General features: G+C 40.8%; 1 protein-coding gene across 1 annotated transcript in view; it reads right to left on the reverse strand.

Annotated features, from left to right (window-relative positions):
- The window catches only part of PTPRO (protein tyrosine phosphatase receptor type O), a 146,820-nt gene that overhangs the window by 50,254 nt on the left and 72,380 nt on the right, over positions 1-24,186 (reverse strand). The window contains 5 exon segments of the mRNA XM_039571681.1: positions 2,058-2,219; positions 2,618-3,064; positions 4,673-4,825; positions 6,618-6,776; positions 15,503-15,776. Coding sequence (XP_039427615.1) covers positions 2,058-2,219; positions 2,618-3,064; positions 4,673-4,825; positions 6,618-6,776; positions 15,503-15,776 — 1,195 coding nt within the window.

Genomic DNA, 24,186 nt, shown 5'->3' on the forward strand with positions numbered 1-24,186 from the left:
GTGACAGCTCTCTCCTTGACATTCTTCCTCCGTGCAACTCCAGTGGTAATTTACATTTATTGATAAAATAAAACAAATGCCAGAGCAAGAATGGGGTTTAAGATCGGTCTATAAGATTTGACTGCTATCTGGATGTAACAAAAATATGTAACACAAGCCAGTAATTTGACAGGATGATTCACTGACCAAGTGCTACAAGGAAAAGGTAAGACTGATGCTGTGGGCAAAATTTATTCACAGCAGCAGACCCACACCTACGCAGGTGACAAAGAGGAATTTGATTATTAGATTAATCTCTGGAGACAGTGGATGTACAGGTAGCTCTCACTATTCAGAAACTGTTTCAGCACTGGCATTAAGGGAGCAGAGATACCTCATGTCATGACCCAGAGTTGTAGTCCCCACACAAAGCCTACTTGATCAGAGTCATAAAGAGGAATGGAAAAGCAATTTCAACCTGAGAGCATTTGTGCCTATCTCCAACTCAGCATTTTACCAGAAATACATATAAAAAATATCTAAAATACTAAGGACCTTGTGTTTGACAGAATATATAAGACAACTGCCAAGAACCCTCATTTTGTTTTAAAGCCTCTAAAACTAACTGACAAAACTCAAAAAACCAAAGGCTCTTATGTGCTACATGTAAAATTAAAATATCATTACATTCCTATAAGAGTTTAATACTTTATACACAATGAGATTCGAATTCATCCTTAATTCAGCCATCCATACCCCTATACTTTGGATTAACATGTCCTCATTTCTCTCAGGTCCACAGTTAGCACACTTCATGGAGAACACTGTGTTAAATACTGCTTAATGAAAATCTGTCACACCTTGCAAAACGGAGTAACATTTGGTAGTAATAGTAATGTTACATATATCTTTACCTATTTTGATGCTTTCCATATAATGAAGCTGTCTAGCTATTCCTAAAGAAAAGCAGAAGACAGTGAAATTACAAGAGCAGAGACCCTCTCTCTCATGAGGGTCGTTTTCTCGATGTTTTCTCGATGTTTTCCCATTCTTGTTTTTTTAACTATAAAGCTGTTAAGAATGGGAGCAATAGTGCAATTGCTACATCCAGTCCAGCATTATGATTAAGTCTAAATACTTAGAATTTGTAGATGTTACGAGCTATTAAAGGCACAATTTTTATTCATAATATACTGAAGTACTAGAGCACATTTCCTTTTAATATGAATTTTTCTGCCAGCTTTAGCTACTGTGTCTTGTTGCAGCGTTCACGGTTTGGGAAGGCATTATCTTCCCGCATGCAAAATTGTGCAGTGCTGAGAGCATTCCCCTTTCTCATTCCATGGGCATTCTCTGGGGTATATCTATTTCCTTTTGCAGAAAAAGGTACAAAGGTGACCACAGCCATTAGAAGGATAATGGTCTGAATTCACCAACACCTGTCTCACTTGCTGATCTAATTGTCAGTCATGGTATTAGCTTACACAGCAGCATATGATTACTTTGTCTTTTACTAATCTCCAGTTAAGAAACTCTGGGATTCTAAAGGGAAATAATAAATTACTTTTTCTCCTTTGAATTTAGCAGGCTGAACCACTTCATCTACTGTAATTTGCTCAGAGACCATGCCATTTCAGAGTTCAGTGTTTAATTGTGCAATTCCCATACTCTCAGCCTGAGCTGCCCTTCATCCCTAACCCAGTATGTACTCCAGGAGTAAGGAAGTTAAATATTTCCAAGACTCTCCATAACCACCAAATTAATTCTTGGAATTAAATCCTCACTGTGAGAGATGCAAAAGGGTGACTCGTTTCAGTGAGCCACTTCTGAACACTGACTCCATCACATCACCCGCTTTCAGTTCTTGAGACTGCCAAGATGGCACAACAAAGGCCCATCCAGGCAGGTTGCAATATGTAACATATTTGCACTGCATTTCCTTCCCTGCAACAGGGAATTCCAGAAGACCAGGCCCTTGTGATCCATCAGCAGATGCCAGAGATGCCACAGTGGTCAAACTCTGCACGTTGCAGCTATGTTGCTTAGGGAGAAAAAGATGGGTTTGATGAGATACTTACTGATATAAAAGCTAAGTGTTTTTGCTGATTGACTTCCCCGAACTTCACAAGAGCCAGAGGAGCTAAATGTTGTTACAGACAACTTATATTTTCCTGGTTCTTTCAGCTCAGCAACAAATTTGTGAGTGTCCTCACTCACTGTCAAAAATTCAGTTGCGTTCTCTAAATCGGGGGGGGAAAAGAGTGCGGATTAATTGAAACTTGAAAGGTTCCAGCCACCAAGAAAAGTATTTACATTAGAAATGCTAATTTTGTTTCAGCTGTGGGATTAAAAGGCATCCAGAAGGACTGCATTTAAACAGTGTGGCAATGTGTACAACAGCATAAATCTTGTTTAACAAAAGAGAACTGCAAACTGCGATTTACTCCTCCTCCCTCACTTTTATGTTGCCCAGCCAGAAGTAGATGCTATTCAATGCAAGAAACTCCTCAAGAAATACAGGGGCTCTAACAAAGCCCTCTGAAGCACCATACTAGATAATTAGTAATTTGTAGAGGAGACAATCCACCAGTGGAGTTATAGAAAAGAAGCATGAGGAGGGCACAAGGCTCTGCTTTACCTTCCCTTTCAATATTGATATGGAAGCCATCAAACGCAGTAGGGGGCTTTGGGGGTAACCAGGTCAGCACCATCTGCACAGGAAGGAAGGGAGGGGGCTCTGCTGTGGGTCTGCCAGATGTGTTGGCCTCACTGGCTTCATAATCACTGGAAACTGCATTGACAAACTCCTCTTCCCCCTCGGATGACTCGGCTTCGTTAGACCACCAGGATGGCTGCGAGGTGGCCTCGTACTCGGTGCCGTTGGAGCGGTCATCCAGCCAGGCTGCAGATGTGTTTGCTGCTGGGATTTCAGCTGGGCTGTCAGAAGGATGGCTAACTTTCTCTTTCCTTATGATTTCTTGTGGTCCCATGAAGGATTCTTCCGCAAAATTCCCACTGTGCTCTTCCCAGTTGTTTCTGTTGATTGGTACAATCTGAACAGAAATGTTTCGAGGTGGGTAAGGAACTAAAAGAGAAGCAAGGGTTAGTCTTTTAATAGGTATGTTCTGTACACCTTTAAATGTATTAATTCCCCAGACAAATAACAATTTTCTAGGGATTGTTTGAAATAACTTGTTCTTACTAAGATTCTCCCTTCTCTTATATATTCTTATACATATACCAGAAGTGATTCTAGTGGGATGAAGACGAGTATAAATTCACAGAATCATCACAAGTCAAGAATGCCAGGAAGTAAAGTAGATGTGCAGTCACAGTAAATCAAACTTGAGTGCTATTATAACAGCAAGGCTCCTCTAGTGTGAATTTTTAACAGTGAATCTACATCTATTTTATTGTGTCTTCCAGGAAGATCTTGATCATGGAAAAAAACCCCACCTCTGTAGAAATGAAACATATATGCAAAACTCATATATGGCATAGCTCGTATTAAAAAAAAAACAACCTTCACGTTGCTGTAGGGCTTTTCATATGCTTTTAGCAGCCACCTTTTCACAAGCATTAAACATCAGTTTAAATTTTAATATTTGTGAAAGCTTGATCTTAAGATTTGGGTCTCCACAAGACAAGATTCTGGCACGCAAAGAAGTTCCTTCAGCTGATGCCAGGACGTGAACACACAGCATTTTGTCTGTCTCACTGTAATTGCTTGTCTGCCTTTCCTTACACACTCTAACTGTGAGTAGCCTCTGCAAATAATTTTGCCTGGCACCTTTTAAGCTGGCACTTTACAGCACACTAATTTGTTCAGCTCCCATCCCAGCCACAGCCACTAAGAGAAAACCCAACTCTACATTCTCATTGCAGTTCATGTGAAAAATGAGGGATGGGAGGGCAGCAGGAAAAAAAAAGGTGATCCTGTTGGTTATGGTTCAGTATCTCAAGAACTGTATTTAGGATCTTCAGGACGGAACTCAGCTGGCATCAGTTGGCTTTGTTCTGTCCAAGGCAATGGACCAACATGAGTGTATTCATCTGAAGATTTGGCCTTTTGATTTTTATCACTGGTTCATTTCACTTTGGACCTTGATAAATGTCTGCGGTCCAACAGATTAACAAAAAAGTTTTGGGCACTGTCCCAGGACCAAATTAAATTAGTTCTGGACCCTGAACAAATGCAATTTTCAGCCTCTGCAACATTGCTGTCTTGGAAATTAAAAGTTCATGCTTCAGGGCACAAACTGGCGGCCAAGTCGGGCAACTATGACATTCTTCTCCGTGCTGGAAAAGTGCACAGTGAGGAAAGCCTTCTCAAGCAGTTTAGCTATGATTCAGTGCACAAGGAGAGAGACCAATAGAGATAGATCAATAGTCTGCTCAGTGCAGCTATTCCTGTGGCTTAAAAATTAATTCCTAGCAGAAGGCCCAGGATATCTCACGTGAAGCAGAAGTTATTTTCTAAGAAGCAAGCTTTTATGACAGGAACACCCACACAAATTTCCCTCTGCAGGGTTTGCACACACAAGCCTATGGAATAGCCACAACATCCTCCTCCCTTGCTCCCAGGACTGCCCCCACACAGACCTCCTCTCTGTGGGATCAATCCCCTCCCCAGAGAAGCAAGAAAAGCAGCAATACAGACTTGGAAGTAGTGGTGTGTAAGAATTTTCTTCACCTGTTCTGTGCTGTTTGGGCTCATGCTGGACCCCGCTGTATTCCACGAGTGTGCTCTTGTTGAAGGTTGCTTCTGATACCAACTGAAATGTGATGTTACTGTAGCATATGCCTGGCAGCCAGTGATTGAAAACTGTTTTACCTTTAAAGAAATCTGCAGAAGGTTTAAAGTGAGAAGAAGAAAGGAAAAAAAAGAGGATAATGCATCAAATGTTCACTTTCTGATAATGTGACTGCACATGGTGAATGGGCAATGTTTTAGATGTTTAAACATTTTTTCAACCTGCTCTGAGACATGAAATTGTAATAATTCAGTTTGCCAACACTTTTCCTGGCTGTCAAAGCCACTTTGCTACCAGAAAAAAAAAAAAGGAAAAAAAAAAAAGGGCCCAGCACAAGAAACATGAGCTGCTTTTCACCAGCAAGGGAACTGAATCTGGCAACCTGCTCCACATGACACTGAATATCTCAAAGAGCATCTGACAGTTCCTGCAGACCTTTAACTGCTGCACGCAAAAGCCTCTTTGGTCTTTTGCTGACTGAGGCCCAGCGTTCAGGAGGGACGTTCAAAGGAACACCCGCCTGCCATCGAGCACGAGCCACCAGCACAACACGTGTGGGCTGAAGAGAACTTGCTTAGGGCTATCTGGCTGTGGGAAGGAGCATGCAAGCTGATTAGGGAATCTCCTAATTTAGGTTGACTCTTTTATTTATCAGCAGCTTTAGCGTTACAGCCCCTGGAACCATCTATTAGCTGCAGAAGATAAAAATTACTGCTGGTATCCCTTTTGTTCTCTGGAAAGAGGTCACCTGTATTTTCTGCTACAGTCCAGACTTTACCCTTCCTAACTTTTGGCACTTTACAGCATTGAAAATGTGATTTCTAGCCCCACTTTGTATTGTAGCAAGGAGACTCCCCAATTTTCTGACCTCCTTTCTGGAGGTGTGTATCTCCCTCTGCTGACTTTGAAGTGAGTTTACAATGACCAGTTTTCTGTTTTGGGATCCTTAATTCAGTGTGTAAAATTCAACTCGGCACCTACTGGATTGCCCAAAGGCATTTTACTGGCACTATGGAATGTTAAATCATTGGGATTTCAGGGCCCACAGAGTATGTGGGTGCCTTCCTCACCTTTTAGGGTGCTTCCCACAGGACAGCCCCGTTTATATCTCTGAGACAGATACTGTGCTTAAGCTATACTGTAGGGCGAAAGTTGTAAACAAATACATGAAAAGGTTCAGTTACAAACAGATAAAGAAAGAATTTGCTCTTTTTAGATCATTTAGATGGTTAGGTTGGTTGTTTGTTTAGGCTGGCTGTCTAGACTGTTAGATTGATTGCCCTTGATTAGATTAGTCTAAGAACACTGAAATTTGTATTATGCAGGAGGGTTTATTAGCTTAGGGACAACACTGAATGCTGCAGTAATGTACTATATACACTGTCAGCATTGTGTCACTGTATGCTGATACAGAATTTGGCTCCAGGTTTGGTCCCGTGCCAACAATCAGGTTTATTGAATGGGTTTCCCTCCTCTGGGATATCCCAGAGCTTTCCTATCGGCTACAGACCAAAGAGGAAACCTTCGTCAGAGGGAAGAGCCTGGGAGCTTTTGTATTGCTTTGGACTGACACACAAGCACCAGCACCTGGGGATGCCTTCCCAGGCTGATTTCAGCCTGATTACAAAAATCCAGACCACCAAGTCTTCCTCTAAAATCCAAAAGAAAGAGAGCATCACTAGAACTAGTATTCTAGCAATTTAAAAATCCCAAGTGAACCACCAGATCCATTCAAAGACCCATCCCTTACTTCACGATATAAAAGCTATTACATAAAGACATTATCAGAAATATAAATACATGTCAAAACCCCACCTAAGACCACGGTTTAAAATGTTTCCAGCAGAGTTAGTATTGAATTTTGGTGAAACAGTTTCCTCCTACCTTTGTACAGCATTGTTCGGTAGTCTTTTCCTTCCCAATAGCTTATATTTACCCTGGTAAAAACATTGTACTTCTCTGGGTACTGAATTTCAAACAACACTCCTGTTTCTGGAGATGGTTTGTAATCATAGATAGAAACATTGCTCACTGGAAGTGGTTCTAAAGGATGTACAAACAAAAAGGGGAAAAAAGGAAGAAAGGAGCGGATTAATAGGCAAACTGAGTTCTTTACACATATACAATACCAATGAAAATAAATGGTTTTGTAGGTATGGCACAGGCACTCTTAAATCTACCAGGTGATATCTGGGGCTTCACTGAGGTGTGGGGCAAAGCTACCTGGGACATTGACAAAGCCAATATTTCAGTATTCCCCTCCCTCCAAAGAACTGATCTTCCTAACACACTGTAAGGGAAAAATTTCCATATTTGACATTCAAAATATGTTATTATTTAAGCACTCACAGTCATCACCTCAGAAAGATTTTCATCTTTAAAACTTGTCAATCATGTGAAAGTGCCCAGACAAAAACATTGCAACACTTGAAACTGCTGTGACTTCAGCATAAATGTAGAGCTTTTAAAATGAGCTGAGAAGATTATCAGTGTAATGGCCAAAGGGAGCCACATGAATGAAGATTTTCTGTTTTGGTATCTATACATTTCTTTATTTCATGGGTAGTTGCACAGCCCCCATTCCTACCATGTAAGAGGGCCACCACCTTTAACATATTTATCCCCATCAAAGTTCTACAAACTAAACAGTACCATTACCATTATTTTACAGATGAAGAACCGAGGTACAGAGAAATAAAGTGGTTTATTGGATGGCACAGGGAAAGCCTGTGCATAGGAAGGAGCTAAGTCAGGAACTGCTGATCTAATGCTCTGAACTCAGAGTCAGGTAGGCTGCAAAAACTAAGAAAAATATCCTGTGTCCTGTCATCTGAAATCCAGACCAGTGTAGCTCCATCAGCACAGGAAAGCCATGCCAGTTCACTGCAGCTGGGAGGCTGGATTGTTGCTGACAATAAGAGAGCCACATTTTTATTCAGCCTTCTCTATTCATAAAAAAACCCCAACAAGAACTAAAAGAAAAAACCACCTTTTTTTTCAATGCTCTCCTCAGCAAGAAAAAATTGACAGCAACCCAACTAGCCTGTGGTTAAGAGGTCCAAGCAGATACTCAAAGCAAGGTTATCCTGTTAGCTGAAATTTTTCCTGCTAACATATTTTAATAGAGATAGTTAATGCAATTAGGCCTACATCCTTAGAAAGATTAGCATGTTGATTTAGTTCTTGCACACTACAGGGATCAGAGTGCAAAATTTAGGCTGTTGATTAGCACGGCATTAGAGGACCTGTTTGAGTTCAAAATTCTGCTGCCACAGGCCCTGGAGAAAAACTAATAAAATATTTTTCACCAAAGGGCATACAGTCACAATGGGCAAAAGAAAGAGTAGATGAAAGGGAAGATTAGTATCAGTATCAAAAGTGGAATTATCCTGCAGGAGGTAGGGTAGGTTAATCAAAGGTGGAAAAGCAAGACTGTAGTGAAAGACAAAAGGAAATCCCAATGACCAGTACAGTACTTTCACTACAGCTGTAACTTTCCAGATGTGATGGGAAACACAGAAGAAAAAGCAACTTGGAACAAAACCATAGATGCAAACAGAATCTCTCACCAAGACCAACGTGTCATCATTTCTAACTTTGCCAGAGCATGGAAATGCAATGGTGTGGGATTATGAAACTATTTCTTACGGCAAAGGCACCCAATTATCTTTGTCAGATATATATCCATATATTTGTACATTAACCAGATACAAATAGAAACTCCCCATCTCACAGATACCAACAGGCACTTCAGTGATGGGATCTGTGAAAATTCTGCTGACATTTCACGATAGCCTAGAAACAAATAGGAGTAAAGCAGATCACAGGAAACAAAGCCTACCCTCTTCTTTCTGCCGACACTCCTCCCATCGCTTATTCCGAAATAAACAGTGGAGATGACTGCCCACATGACCAGAGGGTTCATATCACAGCTCACACAGCACATGAGAGTAGTTTAAATGTCAATAACAATCTCTAAATAGCACAATGCTTATGTGCAGTCATCTCTCATGTTAGCGGGTGTGCCCTGGGCTTTCTCCTGCTATCTCATTCACATCTGAGGTCTCCTTATTTCTGAAAGAATTACTGAAACTTTCTTATGCCAGTGATTCAATTACCCCATTTATTCCTTCCTACAACAAATCAAATAAAGGATGGAAGTTATATTCATTTTTAATCCAAATGATTTTTCCTCCTGATGCTTTGATTTAATTAACCAACAATTGAATCAAGCGGTAATCACTGCAGACTCTCTTTCGTGTCGCTATCTTCCGCTCGCTATCCTCTCCTTGCTCATGGCTGATGTTAGCAGAGCTGCATGAGTGATATAATGCAATTTAAAGATTCTTCCATTATCTTACTTCCTTCGGCACCAAATCTTCACATCAAAAGCTATTTGCACACTGTGAAATTAAAAGAACACTCAGCAGATAACCATCATGTTCTGTCTTTCACTTACTAATTGCTCCTAGGGTTATTAAAATTAAAGAATACGTAAAATGCCACCCTTTACTACCTAGATTTATAATTCAGAGCATAAACAGTCTGGTCTTTTTAATTTTACCATTTTCAGTGTTTAGGATGGACCTTGTCACAGATTTCAGGGGCTGTCAAGAAATAGCTTAAATAAAGTGGAATTACAGAAATATAATACTTAGAGCTTTATAAAACCTCCGTACTACATTGAATTCGTATTACAGAAGGGACTTAGTGCATTTCAACGTCCCTCTAATAGTTTAAGGCACCTCTTCACTTACAGTCTCTTTATTTTTAGACTTGCAGATTATATTACACACAGAGAGACAAGATTGCAGGACCAAGTCCTAAATCTGCCATTTTTCTCTGTGTCTCACAATCTACTGCTTCTGTAGCAACTGCTTTCCCATCTTATCTGTTAACAGGAAACTTAACTTCTCTGTTTACCCTGGACTTTCCAGCACTTTGCATTTAGCATATAACTTGCATTACACAAGCATCAAGACAGCACAATAAATGTGCCTAACATGTTCCTCAAATGTCCTGGGAAATTCTGAATGCTAAATCCTCCATTAATGCATTCACTTTGTGAATGCAGACACATTAATATTTGCAATTTGGGGGGGGTGGGGTGGGGTGGGGAAAGTACTGTGAAAATAGGTACCATATTTCAATCCACATCAATTTGTTTGTAATATTTGTAGACTGGGTCACTCCACAAATTGAATTAGATTGATTATTGTGGTAGCTTAGACATAGCATTACATGTAGGACTGAGCTCAACTCCCTTGCTTCTCACACTGGAATGCAGGTTAATCATTATTTACCTCCATATTGTGACTTTTATGAAAAAGATGCCCCATTAATGGAGTGACCTAACCCCCATGGGTAATTCCCTTTATTCACAGGAAGAAGTTGTGAATTATCTGGATGACACTGTTCATACATCTGTATGATTACCAGGAGTAAGGCACAGCCAGGGTAAAGCTTCCATTATGCTGTAAACTTTAGGATGTTTTATCTCTTGTTAAAAGGAAACCATCTTTGAGATTAAAGAAGATGTTGTTTAATACTTTGGGAACATAATGTTCAAGTTTATGATAGGTAATAGAGATCTTGTGCTACTGCTTACAAAGGGGGAATATAAGTGAAAATAATTCCTGAGAAATGATGATACATAGTGCCATTTCTACACGGCCCCATAGGATGATAAATACAAAGATGACACAACCTAAAAAATAATGTTGTTCCACGAACAAAGGCATAGCTATTGTTCTTGAACAGATTTAGGCCAATTGTTTAGATCCTCCTTACAATGGAAATTACAGCAGGAAATCATACGGTTGCAGTTCTTTCTGTTTCTTTGATTCTGATGGAGAGGTTTTTCCACCCTAGAAAGAGGATAACATGTTTTATTTGCTGGGAAAAGCTGAGCACTAATGGACCTAGATGCTATTCTGAGTTACATTTCAAAGTTAGGGCTGCCACAGATAAGCAGCCCTTCTAAAGATGTTTCACATCATCCTTTAAGAAAGAAAAACATGAAGGGCTAAGTTTCACATTTCATTAGGGGAAAAAACCCTCTGAAGCTCCGAGTTAAAGAACTCTGATCCATTAACAAGGCAGAGGAAAGGACTGGACCTGCTGAATCACTTCCTGCAGCATCTGGCACAATGACAACGGAGCATTAACCGGGTCTAATGCCAATTACTCTCTGAGAGCTGGAGATCAGAGTCCCAGGCAGCAGCCTGTTGGTCTCTCGAGGAGAATACTTTTTGTAGGAGACACAGAGGCACAACTCTCCCTGAAGGGAATATATTTCACAGTCATGTATGTAAGGAATCATCAGCTCTTGAAACAATGAGACATTTACCACTCAAAACTCCTAATCACCAGCTAAAATAAAAGCCAGGCAGAGCTGCTCTTAATCACCATCAGAGCTCCTCAGATCTGGATTTCTCCAATTCCCAGCAGAGACACATTTTTCCTGCAGGACACAATAGCTTTGCAATGTACTGCTTTCCCCATTCCTTCTAATGTACAATTTTTTTTTTTTCCTTCACAGTATAAGGTTGACAGTGGATTTGAAAAAAAAAAAAAAAAGAAGAAAAAGATGCTATATGGGTATGACTCACCCTGGGAAGAATAAAGTAAGGCTTCAAGCTGGGAAAACGTAGGATGAATGAGTGAGAGTATCAGTCACTGGTATTACAGATGTACTCTTTATTTATCTCATAAACTACTTTAAAATCAATTAGTAAAAAGGTGAAACTTTATTTCAAATATTTCAAAGCACTCAATTAATTACATAAATTCTGGAGTTACTCCTTCCCCATTGAAAAGCCAAAGCTCCAAGAGCAGAGGAAAGCAGGCCTGAAATAGTTGTGTTAGATACCAGAACTACTTCTAACATTGTCCAGACTGAAGACTGGAAGGAAGGTCACTTTGACAGGCAGAGCATAATCACACTCAAAGGAATCTGGCCAGCAGGGTGAGAGTCTCACAACTATTCTTGTCAAAACCATTGCAGAGATCTTTAAAAAGTGGTCAGGGTTTCAGCTCCTCTCCTTCAGTGAGAGCCCAATTTGGCTGAACACAACTTTGCTACAGAATCAGGAGCAAAAAACACCATTTTGTGCTCAAATTCCATGTTACAGGTTTCCTATCTAAGAGTTTTCAAATAGCTCATCCTTTTCATTACAACAATCTGGACCACGGCGCCTAAACGAGGAAGTTCTACAGTTTGTGGTGTTTTGATTAACATGAGAAATTATTCCAATGAAATTATTCCTATCAGAGCTGATCAGAACTGTGCAGTCTTGTAGAAAAGGACCAAATGAACAATGGAACCTCAAGTGGTAACATACGTGCACGAATATGCGTGGATGTGCTTACATGCACGTGCAAGACAAGGAGGTGATCCAAGACAGCCGGCATGGCTTCACCAGAGGCAAACTGTGCTGACAAATCTGGAGGTTTACACTGCATAGGAGGAAAAACTTCTTCACTGAAAGGGTGGTCAGGCACTGGAATAGCTTGCCCAGGGAAGTGGTTGAGTCGCCATCCCTGGAAGTGTTCAAAGAATTGCATGGAGGTGGCACCTGGGGACATGGTCTGGCGGTGAACTTGACAGTGTTGGGTTAAGGGTTGAACTTGATGTCTCAGAGGTCTTTTCCAACCTAAATGATACTATGATTCTATGTTATATGTGTATTTCTGTGACATGATTTTGTATTTTTATATGTACATATTTATGCCCATACATTTACGTGAAGAGTTACACATACACACATATATATATATATATAATATATATGCCTATCTATAATGTATAGAATACATATTTTGTTAGCTTTCCAATGCTTTTCCGGCCAGAAACCTTCAAGGGGTAAAACAAAAGTCTTCTCTTAAATGGGTTCTTCTCTTGCTTAAAAAGTTTCAGCCTGTGAAGAGACATAGCCATTTCTTTCCAATTCCCTTAGATGTAGCATATTGATGGGGGACGTGAACAGGAGAAAGGAAATGTCATCAGGATACACCATCGGAAAGCAGAGGTCTTCCAGGACTCTCCCTGAATTCCTAAGTAGGCAATGCCTTTGAGGGACCTTGGTCTCGTTCTGACAAGCACTATTTGGTTACCCTGTGTGAAACTCAAATCTCCAGCACACGGCCACGCTGAAAGGCTGCATCTCCCTGCACAGTGTCCTTTGCAAACTCCAGGAGATCCCAGAAACCTCTTGAGAGTACTGTCTTGGGAATAACCACATTGGCATCACTGGCTATCCTGCTTGATTTATTTTGTGGCAGCCTAATGAATGGGGTCAATCTGCCACTGGTAAAGCTCTCCTGACACCAATGAAGTTAGAACAGGAATTAATTTGGTACTGGAAGCTAATTGCAATGTGCCATTCTTTCATGTGTAAGATACAGAAGGAATAAGGAATAACTTAGATAGTTACATGTCTTTGCATGATTAAATAAGCCAAGAATATTAAACAGTCAGACAGCATATGGCAAAAAGAAAAATACAAATCTATCCTAATTATTGTCTGCCAAAAAAATCAAGTTAATTCATAATCATAAAATTATGTAGAACAGGCAGTGGACAATACCAATAAGAGGGGAAAAAAACCCAACAACAAACCAAGTACAACCTCATACATTTTTGTAGGAGAAACCAGTGGTCACTACAGGAGTTTTTAAGATCTCTTCTCAAAACCTGAAGGGTACCGACACACCTGAAAAAGCCCACGCTGCCAGGCTGTCTTTTCATTCCAAATTTCCTTTCAGTTCTGTAGCCTTGTGCTCCAAAGATGAACTTAGGAGCAGAGGCTGCTACAAGAGAGCCAGCACTCATCCGTCTGCCTGACAAAAAATATCACGGAGGAGACTGGATCCTTTCCCTTCCAAAGCTCACAATTTACAACCTACTTTTAGGGTTCAGTACATCCTTCAATGCTGCCTGCAGGATTGCCCTTTCTTTCCCATGAACGTGGTTGTCTCTCCAGTGAGATAAAACCAGAGAAATCCACTGTTCTCTCTTTGTTACACATTTTCCACTGGCAGCACTGGCTGCATGCCACAATCACTGCTCCTTCCAAGGTCTGGGGGAGCAGAAGAGGTCGCAGCAGGAAACCCCAAGATGCTGCCAGCACACCCCCAATAAGACAGGTGGTGAAACCATCAAGCCTTGGAGGAGGGAGAGTGATCCAGGATATGCCCTTGGAGCCGTCAGACTCAGACTTTTCCAGGAACACCTTGTGGAAACCCCCTGAGTCACAAATGGGAAGCCTGGGGCTGGCTTTGATGGGCTGAGTGACTCCGGCTCCCTTCTTCCTTCAGAGATTCCCTGCACAGGAGAGTGTGCACCATCTGCCAGCTTGGATCACACTTTCCCTGCTCCCAGAGACCCTCGTGGGCTCTGGAAATCAAAGAGCAATGAGCCCTGCTGCACAACTCCAAATGCAGCATCCAAAACCAGCTAAAAACGCATAGTGAGGCATTTTTTTTTTCAGTTGTATATGACAATGCATGCTTCAATTATTTTCTTTGAAGAAAACAAACATGAAATAGAAAATTGGATTAAAATTACTACTTTGCTTACAAGGTTAAAGTAGTCAAAGGAAAGGAAACTCAGGCTGCCTGTGAATCCTGAAATTGTTCAGTACTTGCATTACTCAACAACATGATACTTCTTCCCATGGGGCCCTTCATGGTTTTCCTCACCAGGGCACAACTTGAGCACAGAAGGGAAGGCTGAAGATGATACAGATGATGCAAATTGATGATACAGATGATGCAAAATCTTCTTACTCCTAAATTTTAGGAACCTCACTCAATAACACATGAGCCTGCTTTAACATGCTCTGAATGCTGTTACAGTGGATGGTGTTTCCTCATTGACACAATAATACAGGTACAAAAAATCGTAACAATTCCTCAGATGTAAGACAACTGAAACTACCCATACATTCCAAGGTGCCATTTAGGGGAAAAAAAAATAATATCTGGAAATTAGTCCTGCTCCATCCAAACAGATTTTTGTCATCTTCCAGATGAAGAAATTATTTTATATTCTACAAATTATTTTCAGGTTGGCACATGCAACCAGTCCTGGATCAACCTCAGAGCCAGAAGCACAGCTGGAAATCTGTGGTACTTTGTATGGTGACAGAGCACACAAAATCACACATCTCCCCCAGGATCAATGCACCTGGAAATAGTAACAGACAGGCTACTACAGATGTGTTCTCCATCACAAACACCTTCAGCTGTACTGGCACAAACACATGGTTTTGGTGACTGGTGTCTGCTTTCCAAGTTTAGCATTGCCTCAACATATTAGCAATCAAAGAACAATGTTACAGCATTTAAAACAGGATAAAACTCCCCATACAACAGGAGTGCTTACACTGAAATGTCAGTCAATACCTGTCATGCCCTTTACCAGACTTTTGGAACTCCTGGTTCAAAGGGTTTAGGATGAACGTCTGAAAAGGGGGGTTCACTCATCACACTATTTTAGTATGTCACACCTCAGAGTTCAGGAAGGGTCAGCCAGGGGAAACCTACAGCATTGCCTTTCTTTTCGCCCACAACTTGTGAATTTTCACTCACACGTTGTCAGGACTTTTTCCCTACTGTTCTCACACAGGGGTGCATCCTACACACAAGCAGGACCCACTGAAAAAACCCAACAACCACCCAACCTTCTTCACAGGAAGAACTTCTGGGGAAAAAAGCCACACACAAAGACAAGAAACAGAAGAAAAGAAGAATAAGGTGTTACTTACTGGTTAACACAGTGATTGATCTCGCTGACTTGGAAACCATATTTGAGTTCACTACCAAGAGAGTTACTATGTAATACAGGCCATGGTATTTGGCATTAAAAACCACAGGGGCAGGTAAAGTGCTATTGAATTCGTCGAACTGGAAAAAGTAGTTCTTGGATTCTCCAGCTATCTTCACAACATATACAGAGGATGAGCTCACCACATCTGATGCTTCCAGGGAGACAACGATACAATTGTCTTCTCGGACAGCAACTTGGAAAGGTTCTGCATTCTACAAGACAAGAATAAAGAGTTTGTTGAAGTAAAATCTAGTATTTTACTTTCACCTATTTCCCTTGATAGTCAAAAGATACTCACGTTGTATTTGCAATAAAGTTACATCTTATATTCTACAAGAGAGTTAACATCAAACAGGAGCAATTATTTCAGGCTACAATTCATAGTCAGCCAAAGCCCACAGGTATCTGATTATCAGAGGCCAGTCTCTCTGCAGCAGAGGCTGGATCCTGCTGTGTGTTTTCTGATACTCCAGATACTCCATTCCTTACATCCTGAGGAATAAAGCCTCTGTCATTCTTTCATGAGGAAAGGTGAAGTAGAGCAGAAGAAGGATGAGATTGTAAAGGGTATCAGGGGCAAGAGGATTTCCGATAAAGCCTCAAAGTCATTTAAATCCCAAAAAAGGAGGTGATTAAATCAAGACTCTTATCTTGCAGAAACAGGATCATATATTCCTCAATGCAATATATTCTGAAAGCCTACAACTGAAGAATAATTTTTGGCACTGCCTAAGCTTTTCCAAATATGCCTGTTCCAGCAAGTACCAAGTGATAAGCAGCTCTCACTGCTATGTCCACAGTTTTGGCTGGCACTTTTCACTTCCTAAGCTACAGCATTTAATTTTCAATATTTCTTTTATTAGTAGCAGAGAGAAAGGAGCAATTTAACCTTGTTTTCATATATCATGAGCATGTTAAGTCATTGCTGGCTGAAAACATTTTCCTTTTTATTAATTTCAAACCAGCTGTCAGGAGAAGCACTTGTTCTCTACAGGAATTTCAAAACAGATTCATGATCATTAATGAGAAGGAAAAGTTCAAGCTTACATTAAGAGTTGCTTTTTTGTTTATTAGACCACACCACAGCTTATAATTTTTTACCCCCCCTAAAAACTGTAATAGCTGGTATTTTCAGTTCCCAACTCCACAGTATTTCTTTTTCCTTCGTATTTCACAGGCTGAGAGCTCTCAGGGAAAGGTGCAAAATCAAGGTTAGTTTGCAATTTATTCGATCGAGTTGCCCCTGTACCAGAGAGGTAGAGACCTCCTACAGAGATTAATTCTAGCAGCCTGATTACCTCCTATCTTCTTGTGGTTTTGTTTAGTGGGAATTTTTCCATGAAAACAATATTTCTAGGATTTATGCTGCAAGAAGCAGGATCCCTATTTGAAATTCACACACATGGTGTTGCCAACTCCCAGAATTCAAAAAAACAGCTCAACAAAAACAACAGCAAAAAAACCTCCTAACAACAACAACAAGAAACCCACCAAGAAAAAATAATTTGTTCTAGGAGTGTAAGATTTAAAACAGCAGCAGTTTGTCTTTACAATTCATGGTATTATCATTGGGCTTTGGCATCTACAGTGTACCTAATGTTATACCACCCTATAGGCCAAGCTACAGGCTTGAGACAAAGGCCCTAAGCAAACCCACTCATCTGATCCAGCATGAGAACAAGGCACAAAGCATATAACCAGTCCAACCCAAATAGGATAACCTGTCTGGACACCTTCAAGCCTGAGATTAAAAACAGAGGCAATGCAACCTCAGCTGCTGATCTGAGGTTCACTTTAATTAGTCTTTTAAAAAATTACTTTTAAGTTGTTAAAATTGTATCTGCCAATGTTATCAATGGGAGAATATTTTGGTGCAGAAGTCTGGGTAATTTTTCACAGATGGCAAAGCAACTGTTCCAAATGGCTTACAATATAAGACTACGACTACATAAAAGCTTCCATGCGTTTTCCTCAGCCTCAGCTGAATTCAAAAGACTTACCCTTGAGTAGATCAAAATTCTACACTTCAAGTGGTTGTATTTTGCCTTAAATCCCAGTCTAGCATTTGGATTCACACAGATTCAAACCTTTAACTGGGCATTATGCTTAGATCTGGTCAAAACCAAGTAGAGTTTCTCTTATTCTTCTTCTTCCCTATTTTGCGCTCACTAAGAAAATGTGGAATTAATCCTACTTCAGCCCTCCTGCTGTGGGAAGACAGGAGAAGGAAGGCACAGATGAGATGGCTTTCCAAAAGCACATGCAGTATTTCATCACAGAAGCCATGGTTGTCTTGCAAGACCGAGCAAGGACTCACCAAGGTTATTTCTACATAAGCTTGAAGTTCATGTATCTGTGGGTTTTGACCTTCCATAGACTTGCATTTGAATGCTTCACTAGAGGAAAAAGAATGGTGTTATCTCTAAAATTATTCTGGCCTTCCCTTGGCCTTGGCACTGAATTCCACAGTACCAGCTCCACGTCCCTACCTTGCTATGCAGAACCACCCAGCAGGGCCAAACCAATTTATACGTGCCAACGAACAGTTCAAAGCAAGCTCCTTATAGCTGGTTGTGCTATAAATCATTTGCTATGCTAACCAAGTACAGCTGGAATTTAAGCATACAATTGCGGAGTCATGGACATTCCTAAGATATAATTAGATGCTTTCAGAGAATGCTCATATGGGTTGTGATTTTATTCTTTGACTCTTCCACGGGTATTGTATTAACCATGATGAAGACTGTACTTTTATTTTTTCCCCTTAATGTTCTCGTGAATCCACAGCAAGCACCATCCAGCAAATGATTCATGAGCCTTCTACAACAGCTCTCACACAATTAGCACGGAATGCCTCTGCTAGCTAAATAAAACTCTCAGATGGATGCTGTTGTTACCTATGACAATACCTATCTGGGGTAAATAGCTTTTTCTGAGTCCTCTATCACCTTAAGCATGTGGGGATTGTGAAATGATAGCTTCCCTGCTCCATGTACCTGTGGTCCAGATGCTTTGGAACCACTGCTGCCATGATGCATTTTTTTGAGGGCCCTCTCTTTAGAAGCCATGTGCCCCATCCAACCCCTTCCTTTACCCATCTGCAGAATGCATCCCTCTCTTGAGTGGTCCCCTTCCAGTGGCTATGTGTCCCTCCTCCACACCCCTGTGTGCTCACAGGCTTTTCAATTGCTGCACGCATGGGACACACGGCTTGTGGGAGACATCTGCTGTTTCATATCCACTGGCTCTTAAAATAACTTTCATCCTTTAATTTCATCTTCTAAGACTGGAGTGGCAGGTAAGAGATCAACAAAAAGAATTGGCAATTAACATGTCATAAGACGAAATCATTTATCTCCTTTGGAATATGGATTTCACCCAGGCAGTGTTTTAAAAGAACAGACCATTCTGGTCATCCTTTCTTCATGTTGAACAAGGTGAGGGTTACCAGCCAGCACTGGGCTTGTGATTTTGAAAAGAAGGCTAGGAAGAAACCTGAGTATTTTCTCTAAGCACCACTAGAAATGACAAACGTGCCCCACTTAACTAGATTGTAAAGGCAGTGTGTCTTAAGACTGACAGCATCAGTATGGTAAATACACATTTCATTACTTCTGGTCAGCTACCTCCAGGATTTAATTTGCTGGTGTCACAGCTTGAGCGGCTGTTTCATGCCTGTGGGGAAATTTGGCAGGGCGTGTGCATTCAGAACCCAATGATTAGCTCCAACTTCCTTCCTAGTTTATTATTACAAGCTCGTGCCACGATAAAGCACTTAGGAAAAAAAAAAAAAAAAGGAGAGGAAAGTAAATCCCACAATTGTGATGCCTGTTCACAGTCATTTACAGAGCAGGGATGAGTCATGCTAGTGGAATTTCCAGCCAATAACCAGGTGCCAATTAAAATAAAAAGCAAGGGGAGGCAAGGAGATATACAACATATCGAATAAACAATATGCAAAGAGTAATAGGAAAATAAATGGTGCGCAGCAGAGCTCAGAGTTCTTTTTCAGAAGTTTATATCCTCAGTTTATTTCCATACAACGGAATGAGTTTTACACATGAGGAAGAGATCAAAGCTGCAAAACAACTCCTAATCTTAAGTACTCTGGCTTTTGAATGCCTCATTCCGAAACACATTGTGCCAGAACCCAATTACCAGAAGTGCAAGTAGTTACAAGTTCTGCTGACTTTAAGAGGAGCTGCGGACACTCATCAGCTCTGTAAAATTAAAGTACTGGTAACTACATCTCATTATCTAATGCTAGACAAGTGGAAATAAAATCCCAAACAAATCTGACTTTTGTCAGCTTTTACTGAGTAAATCGTGCAGCATCACAGAATTTTCAAAGTGGACATCTGAAATCCCAAAGCAGGAGCAAATTTTAAAGCTACAAGGATCTACTTCTTAGCTACCATTATGATCACCTACTGTATGATGCTGGACAAAAATAACCTCAATGCAAGTACAAGACAATACTGAACACTATATCCAGACCTCTTGGATGAAATACTGGCAATTTTCTGAGTGATTCTACTGCACTCTGATACATTTTGTGCTGGTGGCCAATAATGCTAATTTCATTCTAAATCATACGATGACTCATTCTCACCACGATTCATCTCACTTAATCTTAGGTACTTAAATGGAAACGACTAAGCCAGCATGACCTTTTCAGATAGAATACCTGTGGATTCATCTAAGGCTGAAATTACTTTTGAAAATGCACTAAACAGCCTAAGGGCTGATGGTCCCAGCTGGGCAATATTCCTGCAACCCTCTGTCACTGGGTGCAGTGAGTCCAAAAAAGACAGGACTGGGATCCAGGTTGCAGGATTTTGGCCTTTGCTACAGTCGTGCAGTGGTACCTCCACAGAAAGCACATAAGAAATAAACAGTATAGCAAAACATGCTTCCCTGGAATTGCTAGCTATCCTTATTAGCTCCTGAACAAAATAGGTAAAGACATCCTTACAGAACTTAGGGAAATAACATCCTAAGCTTTCCACGTGTTCCAGTGAATTCTGGAGCAGGCATAGACCTGAGCGCTGACTGCAAGAAGAAAGGATTGATGTGATCTTCAAAAGCATGAACAAAAATGTTACAGCCTTGTGGCAACAATGTAAAGACTTTTGGAAAAAAAAAGCCTATTTATTTCTGGGGCTTTTGTTTCTACCTACACTTTCCCACAGGTTGTGTAAAGATCATCCCTTAATAAATACTCTTCAGAAGAAATACTCCATGGGAAAAATGCAAATCTGTATAGTTAAGATTTTCCATGCAAAAAGGAATATTTTAACATGTAAAAAGATAGCAGAAGCTGCAGTTCTCAATAATTTATGGTTTGTGATTCAGGTTAACACATCATTTCTGGCATTCTGCTCTATGAATAGTGTCCTCAGCCCTGTTGCTATTCTGAGTCTCAAAAAGCCAGTAATAACAATCCTCTGGTCATATTTTATAAATGAGCTTCCACATTTCTTTGCTCTGGGAGACAGCTTTTAAAGGGACAAGTATTTTTTCCCATCTCTGCCCACAAATGCAGAACATGAGGGCGGGTTTTTTTAAGCAAACATCATTATGGTATGTACAGCCCACCATGTTTTGCTGCCATTCTGAAGTTAATAACCTGGAAGGAAATATTTCTGCACACAATCAACTGCTACTACGACAGCATTAAGGATGCCAGAATGCTAATTTCAGTAAGGCTAATATCTTATGTATCACACTGTTAACATGTCCAATACTTAATAAATTATTGCCAAATATATACTTCTAGCCCATCTTTCTAGTGCAAACTGCAGAGGGCAAAACCCAAGCACAGTAAATTCAGAGACCTTGATGTTAACAAAGTTTGAAACGAAGTTACGACTTCTAGGATGGCATTTCTGCCTCTTTTTGATCCTGACTGTACATGTACACCCCAAATACAACAGGAATTCACATCCAGACAGATAGAGTTTGGTTTCTCTCCACTCTGGATTTTCAGCTTTTCCCTAGTACTAAAATTATGTCCAAAAGCGTAATTCTGCCAAAAGAAAATATGATTTTGGTTCCCTTCCCCAACTCAGATCTTTATGGGGCCTCTGCAATTGAACTTTAGCCATCCCTTATGGATGCAGCCAAACACACGCTAGATGAACGTTTTGCTTTAATTCAAACACATCCTCTTGAGCCTGTCTGTGAGTAACAGAAAATGAGTAAGGACACAGCAAACACACCACATTGCCTCAATTCCCGTAATTCCACCAAAATGGCCCTTCTCCAGTCACTGCTTGTTCTCTGGGACAAGAACGAGACCAAATTTCTGCCTGAACCAATGTAACATGATCAGAGTTGAACATATGCCAGGTGGGAGGTGTTAGGTGGATCCCCCACTAAATGCCAGAAAGAACAAATAGAGGGAAGGGAAGAGAAAGATATACCCCATGTGCACATTCTCCCAAGAGTGTACACGTTATCCTAAGAACACACACACTCTACAGCAACTGAGAGTAAGTGCTCTCACAGCACAGCATCCACAGGGCAAAACACCTGCAACTACAGTTCACAGTCCACAGAGGCAGGGAGGAACAGATCACCTCATGACGAGGCTGAAGGAGGCAGAGAGAACAAGTGAGTGACAAATCAAGGTAGATTTTTGAAGAATTTGACTTATTTGAAAGGAATCTCTCCTTCCATGGTGTGAAATAATCTCTGAGGTGTCTTACATTGCAAAGTGCCCTGTGGGAGATGAGAAGGAATACTGGAGAAGTGGGTTTTGGTGATGAAGGACAAATTCATTCATGCTGCTCAGTCCTTCAGCTCCAAAATTGTGGATTCACCTCTGCCGATAATGGAAGTCTGCAACAGAAGCTTCTGATGCTGAAACAGTTTCTGAACAGCTGCTGATGCTGAAAGGTGACATTAGGAAGTTACACAGAAAATTCCTGATGTTCAACAGAACGGGAAGACTGATGTTGCATCATGAGAAAACTATTCCAGCACCTCGGTGCAGCTGAGAGGAGTTGGACTGGACCGGAGTCAGCTGAACTTCCTACTACATGCTTTGGCAGGGAGTATGACAGAGGGGTAGAGACTGAGCCTGGTGGGTGCTACAAGAGTGGAAATGCCTCAATTTTGAATGGATAGGGTGCATATATACCCTTCATACATGCACAAGTGAGTTAGTTTTTAAAGGCAGAATACAAAGCTTTGCTACTTGCATTATCTATAAAGAGCACAGCTGGGAGGAAATTAAGAGTTCTCACTTGTCAGAGAAATTGGAGACCAAAGTGGTTATCGAATTAATTTATAATCACAAAGCAATGTAAGGGAAAATGGTGGAAGAGAACAAGACTTTCTGTCCCTCCACCATGTTAATCTATTATAAGAGAACAGACTAAACACAATGAATCGACTTGTAGACAGGGGCTATTCCACAATCCTAACCCTTTGTTCTGTATCTGCAAATGTTTTTAAAGGGGATTAGGCACCAAAATGCTCTTAAGTATTTTCAAAATTCTGAAACTACTAGAGAGGTCTGGAAATTTGAAATTGGGATGCATTCACAAAAAAAAAAAAAATCATCCTGTTCCAAATCTGGTTTTGTGACATGAAGAATCCAGAGGCAGATGTGGGGTACACTTTGTCCCCATCTAAGTCTGTTGACATCACTTTGGTCTGGTGTTCTCCTTAAACAAGTGGTCTGCCTTACTGCTGGTCATTCTTCTATCACCCCCTGTCCCTCAGCTCCCCAGGAAAAAAGCTGCAAACCCCCACCACCCTTTCTTCAGTGGTCACAGGAGTCACGGCATGGTCTGGAAAACCTAGGTCTAAATCCAGATCCCCAGTTTTCATATTCTATGCCTGAAAATACTTGCTACCCTTCTTCCCTGAGCCATAAGTGTAATGTGGCTATGGCTATCCCTGAAAGATTGCTTACTCAGGTTCAAGTGCAGGTTTATTTTGTTCTCAGATCCAAGCAGAACCTAACGTTCTGCACTTTGATTACCTTGTGGCATTCCTGTGTTCCCTAAACTGGCAAGAGATGAACAGACAAGCTGCTGATATTTTCTCTTGTTATTTATGTATAGTTTCTGCAGATGAATGGTATCTTTTCTTGCTAAAGTATTTGCTGTGGTAGAGTGTGTGTGTGTGATAGATTGTTTTGCTTGGTAGGGGTTTTTTTGCTTTTTTCTAACCTGTGCTCCAAGGGAAGCAAGCTGACAGTGCCATTTCCCTGATTACTAGCAAGAGATGAGCTCTGTAACTCTTTGTACAGCACAGGGTCAATTGCAAATCCACACAGAACATTTCAATTGTGGCTACAGCCCGATTTTCAATTCATTTCTAGTGTGGCTTTAGGCTCAGTTCAGCCATTTGTACTGATCTGATAAGTTCATACCCACAGACGAATGCTCTGTCACACCGGCGCTGGCAACGCGCTGCTCTGAAGTCATAAACACTCCCAAACTCTAATGCTGAAAAAGCTCATAACTTGTCACTGCCACCTTGCCCTGCAGGGATAGCTTCAGCAGGATTTATTTGCTCGTAGTGTATCAAGCATTTAGTTTTTAGCACAACTGCCACAGGCTGACTTGAAGGAAGCAAAAGAGAGGAGTGAATACAAAGAGCTCAGGA

This window comes from Corvus cornix, chromosome 1A (genome assembly GCF_000738735.6).
Source record: "Corvus cornix cornix isolate S_Up_H32 chromosome 1A, ASM73873v5, whole genome shotgun sequence".
In the NCBI taxonomy this organism is placed as follows: Eukaryota; Metazoa; Chordata; class Aves; order Passeriformes; family Corvidae; genus Corvus; species Corvus cornix.